This window comes from Balaenoptera borealis (assembly GCF_965194805.1).
Source record: "Balaenoptera borealis genome assembly, chromosome: 5".
NCBI lineage: Eukaryota > Metazoa > Chordata > Mammalia > Artiodactyla > Balaenopteridae > Balaenoptera > Balaenoptera borealis.
This window is the reverse complement of record NC_138862.1, coordinates 66,495,355-66,504,195: the sequence shown is the minus strand read 5'-3', so window position 1 is coordinate 66,504,195 and position 8,841 is coordinate 66,495,355. Positions and strand designations below refer to the sequence as shown.

Genomic DNA, 8,841 nt, shown 5'->3' with positions numbered 1-8,841 from the left:
CACTAAATGAAATAAACATTTTCTGTCTTTATCTAACTTGCCAGTACGTGTTGCATTCTCTCCCTCTCTCTACACCTTTGTCTCTCTCTCTCGCCTTCCCTCCTTTCCTTTTTCTCTCTTCCTCATTTTTCCCCTTCTCTTTATTTTTTTGCAGTAGGATGGATTTGAGTCATTATACCCTTCAACAATGTAACAGTAGCAAAATTAATATTAAAGTTGGTTTCACTTCTCTAGTGTGTCACATACCAGTCTTTTTTCTCTCCAAATTCACTTAACCTCAGGGCTTCCGCATTTTATTTTATATTTTTTAAAAAGTATACCTTTAAATAAATGGAAAGATATCACATATTCATGGGTCAAAAGACAATATTGTTAAGATAGCAATGCTATCCAAATTGATCTACAGATCCAACACTATCCCTATCAAAAACCCAGCTTCCTTTTTGTCAGAAGTTGACATGCTGATCATAAAATTTTAATGGAAATGCAAGGGATACAGGACAGCCAAAACAATTTTGAAAAAGAAGAATAAAGTTGGAGAACTCACACTTTACATTTTCAAATCTTATTAAAATGGGATGAAATTAGAACACAGTAACAGAATTAAATTTAGGAAATAAAAAAATGTAGAAATTAAGCAACACAATCCTAAATAACCAGTGGGGTCAGAGAAGAAATCTCAAGGGAAATTAGAAAATACTTCGAGATGAATGAAAATAAAAACATAACATACCAAAACTTATGGGATGCAGCTAAATCAGTGCTCAGAGGGAAATTTACTGCTGTAAATGTCTATATGGTATCCAGCAACATTTAAAAAGGATTATATGCCATGACCAAGTGTGATATATCCCAGGAATACAAGGTCAGTTCAATACACAAAAATTATTCAGTGTAATATACCATATTAATAGAATAAAGGACAAAGACCACAGGATCATCTCAACAGATACAGAAAAAGCATTTGACAAAATCTTAAATTCATTCATGATGAAAAGCATTCAGCAAATTAGCAATAGAAGACAACATTCTCAACCTGATAAAGTCCATGTATAGTAAACCCACAGCTAACACTATACTTAAAAATGAAAGACTGGGGACTTCCCTGGTGGCGCAGTGGTTAAGAATCCGCCTGCCAATGCAGGAGACACGGGTTCGAGCCCTGGTCTGGGAAGATCCCACATGCCGCGGAGCAACTAAGCCCGTGTGCCACAACTACTGAGCCTGCGCTCTAGAGCCCATGAGCCACAACTACTGAGCCCACGTGCCACAACTACGGAAGCCCGCATGCCTAGAGCCTGTGCTCCACAACAAGAGAAGCCACTGCAATGAGAAGCCAGCGCACTGAAACAGAATAGCCCCCGCTCAATGCAACTAGAGAAAGTCCGCGCACAGCAACGAAGACCCAATGCAGCCAATAAATAAATAAATAAATTTATTAAAAAAAAAGAAAGACTGAATGCTTTTTGTTCTTAAGATCAGGAACAAAACAAGAATGTTTACTTTCACTGGTACTATTCAGCATTGCACTGGGGGTTCTAGTCAGTGCAGTCAGGCAAGAAAATGAAATATAAGTAATCAAGATTGGAAAGGAAGAAATAAAACTATATTTATAGAAAATATGATCTTGTAAACAGAATATACTAAGGAATCCACAAGAAAACACTGTTACAACTAATAAACAGATACATTGTATTTCTTTATACTACCAACGAACATTCCAAAAATAATTAAGAAAACAATTGCATTTACAAAGCATTAAAAGGTATAACATATTTAGGAATAAATTTAACAAAAGTACAAGATTTATACATTGAAAACTATAATACATCACTGAAAGAAATTAAAGAAGAACAAAATAAATGGAAAGATATCTCCACATTCATACACTGGAAGACAATATTGTTAAGATGGCAGTACTCCCAAAGCTGATCTATAGATTCAACACATTCCCTATCAAAATCCCTAGTGCTGGGAATTCCCTGGTGGTCCAGTGGTTAAGACTCCACGCTTTTACTGCTGAGGGACTGGGGTTAAATCCCTGGTCAGGGAACTAAAATCCCAGAGGCTGCAAGGCCAAAAAAAAAAAAAAAAAATCCCAGGTTCCTTTTTGCAGAAATTGACAAATTGATCATAAAATTCATTTGGAAATGTCAAAACAAGAACAGCCAAAACAATCTTGTAAAAGAACAAGGTTGGAGGACTCACACTTCCCTGTGTTAAAACTTAGTAAGAATCTATAGAAATCAGGACAGGATGGGCATACGAATAGATGCATATTTCAATAAAACAGAATTGAGAATCCAGAAATAAACCCTAATTTATGGTCAATTCATTTTTGACAAGGATGTAAAGACAATGGAATGGGGGTGTCGATGAAAAAAATTAATAGTCGATCCCCAAAACATGGAATTGTAAATCAAATATACTTCAGTTTTTTTAAAAAAGTGGAAAATTTTATTCAAGCCAAACTGAGGATTACAACCCAAAAACCAATCTTACAGAAAGCTCTGAGGACTCTTCTGTCCATGAGAGGTCAAAGCACAATTATGTAAGTTTTTGAGACAGAGAGCTGTACATTAAATGGCATACTATTGACAGTTTACGTAATCCAGATCTACAAATACCAAGCAAATAGTGGATTACGGTTCATTGTAGCCCCTTACAAAATTAAGAAAGAAGGTTATCTCCTAAGGAGTTGTGACCCTTTATGAGATTAAGAAAGAACGTTACCTCCTAAGGAGGCCTGCAGATATGCAACACACATTAAAGGGGAGGGAGGAGGCCCAAACTGGCAAAGAAAAATTTTATGTTTAAATTTTTCTTGTTTTGCCGTAAAACATGAATTTTATTTCATCAAGGGAAAGAATAGTCTTTTCAATAAATAGCCCTGGGAAGACTGATTATCTATACACAAAAGAATGATTTTGGACTCCTATCTCACATCATATACAAAAATTAACTTAAAATGGATGATAGACCTGACTGCAGGAGCTAAAATTATAAAACTCTTAGAAGAAAACATAGGAGTAAATTTTTGTGATCTTGGATTAGGCAATGATTTCTTAGATATGACATCAAAAGCACAGTGAGAATAAAAATAGATACACTGGACTTTATGAAAATCAGAAATTTTCTGCTTCAAAGAACATAATCGAGAAGTGAAAAGATAACTCACAAAAGGGGAAAAAATATTTGCAAATCATACATTTGATAAGGGACAAGTATTCAAAATACATAAAGAACTTTTCCAACTCAATAATAAAAAGATAAATAACCCGTTTTTTAAATGGGCAAAGGATTTGAATGGATATTTCCCCAAAGAAGATATACAAATCACCAATAAGCACATGAAAAGATGCTCAGCATCATTAGTCATCAAGAAAATGCAAATCAAAACCACAGCGGTATATCACTCACACCCACTAGGAAGACTGAAATCAAAAAGACAGATAATAATGAGTGCTGACAAGGATGCCGAGAAATTGGAACCCTCATAGACTGCTGGTGGGAATGTAAAATGGTGCAGCCACTTTGGGAAACAGTCTGGCAATTCCTCAAGGAGTTAAAAAACAGTTACCATATGATCCAGCAATTCCACTCCCAGTATATATCAAGATAAATGAAAACATACATCCACACAAAAACCTGTACACAAATGTTCACAGCAGCATCATTCACTGTAACCAAAAAGTGGAAGCAACCCAACTTCCGTCAACTGATGAATGAATAAATAAAATGTGGTATATCCATACAAAGGAATAAATAAAATAGCAATAAAAATAAATGAAGTGCTGAGACATGCTACAACATGTTGCACCTTGAAAACATTATCCTGAGTGAAAGAATCCAGTGACCACACATTGTATGATTCCATTTATATGAAAGGTTCAAATAGGCAAACGATGTAATCAGAAAGTAGATAAATGTTTTCCTAGTACTAGAGGACACAGCGGGAGGAATGAAGAGTGACTGCAAAGAGGTCTGAGGTTTCTTTTCAGGGTAATAAAAATGTCCTAAAATTAGATAGTGGTGATGGTTGCACAGCTCTGTGAATACACTAAAACAACTGAATTGTACACTTCAACTAGATGGATTTTATGGCATGCGAATTATGTTTCACAAAGATGTTAAAAAAGATTTTTTAAAGTATAGCTTTTTTGGACTATAAAAATAATACATGTTCATTGTAGAATGTTGCATAAGACAGAGAAGTACAAAGAAGAAAACAAAAATCACCTATAACCCCATCATGCAGAGGTAACCAGTAATTGTTGTTAATAATAATTATTATCATTATACTTCCTATCTTTTTAATCTGTATACAGCTAAACAACTTGGGCTCATGCTTCACATGCAAGCTTACATCTTGCTTTTTTAAATGTAACAGTATATTGTGAACCCTTCTCCATGTCATTAAAATTTTTAGTGAATAATTTTAACAGTTGTATAATAGTCACAGCTAGTTACTGATAGATCCAGGATTATAAGTGTCTTAAATGCTTTGATTAATTGCTAGGCCCATACAGACTAGACCTGAAGGGTGACTGATCAATCTTTGCATGAAGCCAGATTCCCTTATTACTTCTTGTATAGAGGCTGTACACCCTTGGACAAGTACCCCAACTCTTTGGACTGCTGTTTCCTCGCTCCCACATGCTGTGGTTAGTAGAAGAGGATGGCTAAAGTCCCTGGCAGATCTAACCCTCCAAAGAAGACTAAGTCAGAGACACAGGAAAGTAGAAAGAATTAGCTTACGTGCAAGTGTCCTCATCACCATAACCTTCCTTCTTAAAAGAGAGGCAGGTGGGGCCACACATGGTAGCACAGATCAGTCACTCTGCCTGAGGCTCTGGATGTTATAACACAAAGAGCTTAATGCCCCTGAGTCAACCATGGTAGAGTGGAAAGTTCCTAGGCCTTGTTAATAGTTAAGCCTGGGTTCAAATCCCATGTTCTAACACTTTCAGCTGTGTAGCCTTCAGTAATTTACCTTCTCTCAGCCTCAGTTTCCGCTTCTGCCAAATGGGGTAATATTAGTATCTACCTCAGAGGTCGCTGTGGTGTTAAATTCGGTATGAGAAGGTACCTAGGTCCACCCTCACACACAGTACGTGTTTGATAAATACATGTTCCTTTTCTTATATGCGTTTTCAAGTCCTTGAACACTTCCTTGAAGAAGGCAGGCACAGTTTAGAAGTAATAGAACCGACACACAAAAAACTATCCATCAAATTTTCTCTCAAGAAGCTGCAGGGTTCTGCAGAGCATAGTTAGAGAGCAATGTTAAGACTTTCCAGGATTCATGAGTGGAGCAGCGACTTCATTTCTAGTCTCATTACTTGTCACACAGGGGCTCCCCTTCTCCAGACTTAGATGATTTAAATCTGTTCATGGAGTGTATAATCTTAGATACATAAATGCTGGGTGGTGTAAGAAAATAAAGTATATGAGCTCTGGATTCAGAAAGAATGGATTTGAATTCTAACTCACGTGCTTATTAGCCATGTCCTTGGTCAAATTCTTTGCCGTCTTGCTTCCCTCACGCAGGCGGGGGACAGCAATAACAACTACCTTGCAGGGTTGAGGCAAGGACTTAAAATGACGTATGTAAAGTGCCAGGCACATGGTAAGAGACTGATAAAGGGCAGCTATGCTTATTCAGCCTGTCACACCATAAAGCTGACGCCCTCAGCAGAGGGAGAGAAGCCTTACCAATAGGAACAGACACATTGATCAGGATGAAAGCTGTAAGTTCCTGAAGTGTGGTCTTTTTTCAAACACAGAGAGACTCCCACCTCACCACCTTCCCTTGCCCCAAGCTACAACTTTCTCTTCCTGAGTTTCTTTAAATCTCCAAAGTGCCCAGAACTGCCTGATACATTTGGCATTTGGTAAATACTACTGAATAATGACTTCTTTGTGGGGAAATACACCTTGCTTTAACTCACTTACTTGGGTCCTTGCAGATGATTCTGAAGGGCTGGTTGTTCACATCTGTCTCTGTTATGTGGCAGACATATTTCTCATTTAACTTGACCGGGTATTTCAGGACAGAGAACACCCGGTAGAAGCCATTCATCTGCTCCTCCAGGACCTCCACGGTACTGGGGGTGCTCAGATCCCTCTCTGCCCGGTCCAGCCAGGTCACACTGAGTGTGAGGTACCAGCCCCTGGAGACGCACGTGGCTACATCCTCATCATTAATCTTCTCAAACCACACCTGGGGCGTTTCAGAGTCCGGTTGGAAAAAAATAACAAAACAATTAGTTCCTTTTTTAATTTCAGCCCCAAGAGGACCAGGCTAGCAGAAATCTTGCCCTGAGTTTTTACATTAACCCTTATGTAGGCAACGAATCTTGAGGTTCACCATAGTTAAAATTTTGGTCCAGGCACAGCGAGAGAATATCAGGATACACACATGTGCCTGCCCTCCAGGTCTCATCTACCACTGCTGTCTTTATTTTTGGAACCTTCCTCTACGTGAGGGGGTTCATTTCAGACTCTCTGCTGCACTCAGATAGCCCTGCTGAGGATCATAGAAGATAAACGACTCTCAGCACCACCCTGGCATCTCTTGCAACTCCTACCCAGAGGAATTCTGCCATGCCTCCCTCCCCCTTTGTGAGATCTCTGATGAGGAGAAGACCACTCTCCATGTAATCCTGAAAAGGGTGAGAATCCTTGGGGCACTATGGACATCCACTGGTCCAGTCCAATCTTACATTTTAATAGTGAGAAAATGAAGCCTGGAAAATCTAAACGATTTGGCCAGAGTCACACAATTAGAACCTGGGCCTCCTGACTCCCAGCACAGGGCTCTTCTCACCAAACCACACATCATATCTCAGAGCTTTCATGTAGGAGTCTTTTGCAACATTTTGGTTTTTCAGTGTTAACAATTTGTTTAGTAAGTTTGGGATAGGACCAGGGTTTTGGGTTTTGGGGGTTAATTTTATGTTTTGTTTGCTTGTTTGAATGAATGAATGATGTAGTCAGGTACAGATTAACACCTTTGCTTCAGAGCAATATTTTTAGCTAAGATGAATTGACATTCCAAATACCTGACTCTCATAATGGGAATAAGAAGTACCTATAATGATTTGAGTAGAAGAGAAAAAGTGAGAACACCAGAAGAGAAAACGTGTAGTTTATCTTTGTGAACAGAAACAGAGCTTGAAACCAAGTTAATCCAATAAATTCCCTTACCTTCTCCTATTAGCTTAATTGTACTTTTGCCTCTTCCATTTGGTGTGATGGCTGAGCATTTGTAGATAGCTTCATCCATGAAATCCACATTTCTTAATAAGAGTGATAGAGTCCACTCAGAAATTTCCTCCCGATCCACAGAGACTCTTCCCTCATACAAGGAGTTTTGGTCCTCTAGTTGCTCTGTGTTATTGCTAAACTGGTAAACCAATTTTGAGAAAACTTCCAAAAAATCATAATACCTAAAAAATCGGTAATATTCTTTATCATCCTCTACCTCATATTCCTGTTTGATGTCTTCTCTCTTCCAAGAAAACTCAAGATTTTCTGTGCCCTCCACGAAGGAGAAGTGACAGGAAAGGGTAACATCAGTGAAAGGATGGGCCCATAACTCTTCTATAGACACTGAGGATGTCAAAGAAGAAATGAAGTCAGCAAAGTATTTGTAAAGACAGTGAACACTGCATCAGGTAGGGTTTAATAACAGATAAAATAAATCACTCTAGCTATGTCAAACAGAAAGGAGTTTTGTACAGGGAATTAGACATTTACAAAATCATTGGAAGGCTAGAGGAGTGAGCCCAAAGAAGGTGATGGAAGGTAAGACATGCAATGTATGTGTGAAGTCCTTCCCTGAATTATGCTAAGCTCAGAACAACAGGCTGAGCTGGTCTGCCAATGGAACTGCTGCCTCTGCCATATCAGGAAGCTGGTAAATCAGGAAGTTGTCACTGCAGGTATTGGCTCCAGAGTCAAACTGCACCTGCTAGATTCACACTGGGAACAGAAAGGATGCCTCATGCACTATCACCATTCTCCTCACTTAAATCAGTTGCTAACTTGGTCCTTTAGCAAATGTATCTGATTGGCAGAGCCTACGTCATTTCCAGAACCCAAAATACAAAGGAATCTTGGAAATATAGTTTTGTTTTTTTTTAATTGTTTCAAATGTTATCTTTTTTTTTTTTAATTTATTTATTTTTGGCTGTGTTGGGTCTTCGTTTCTGTGCGAGGGCTTTCTCTAGTTGTGGCAAGCGGGGGCCACTCTTCATCGCGGTGTGCGGGCCTCTCACTATCGCGGCCTCTCTTGTTGGGAGCACAGGCTCCAGACGCGCAGGCTCAGTAGTTGTGGCTCACGGGCCTAGTTGCTCCGCGGCTTGTGGGATCTTCCCAGACCAGGGCTCGAACCCGTGTCCGCTGCATTGGCAGGCAGATTCTCAACCACTGCGCCACCAAGGAAGCCCGGCAATATAGCTTTTTACTCTGTAGTCTCAGCAGTTCAGGAAGGCATGTTAAAAAGGCAAAAATAGAATTTCAGTAAGTCAGTCTATTCTACCTGCCACAAATATCTACTGGTCTGGGCAGAGTTATCAACAGAAGGGGCTGAGGGCTATGGGGAATATAGCCATGTACTATGTACCATTCATAGAATCATGACCTAGAATAGAATCCTTTTATGTTAGAGCTGAAAGAAAGCTTAGAGGTCATCTGATTCAATCTTTCCAAACTATTTTCCCCAAACCCCACCTCACTGACAGCCAGGTGAAAAACTAAATCAGTGAGATCTGCATTCCTTTATCACTTCAATCAGAAAAATCCCTCTCTAATTTAATTTATAAATGGGGCTTCCAA

General features: G+C 39.0%; 1 protein-coding gene across 1 annotated transcript; it reads right to left on the bottom strand.

Moving 5' to 3' along the window:
• Nucleotides 1-2,227: 2,227 nt before the first annotated feature.
• Nucleotides 2,228-8,093, bottom strand: LOC309629503 (V-set domain-containing T-cell activation inhibitor 1-like; the record flags this gene model as incomplete). Its single annotated transcript, XM_082393600.1, has 3 exons — nt 2,228-6,304; nt 7,124-7,670; nt 8,089-8,093. 3 exons carry the CDS (start codon nt 8,091-8,093, stop codon nt 5,948-5,950), a joined length of 909 nt encoding a protein of 302 aa, XP_082249726.1. The 3' UTR covers nt 2,228-5,947.
• Nucleotides 8,094-8,841: the final 748 nt, after the last annotated feature.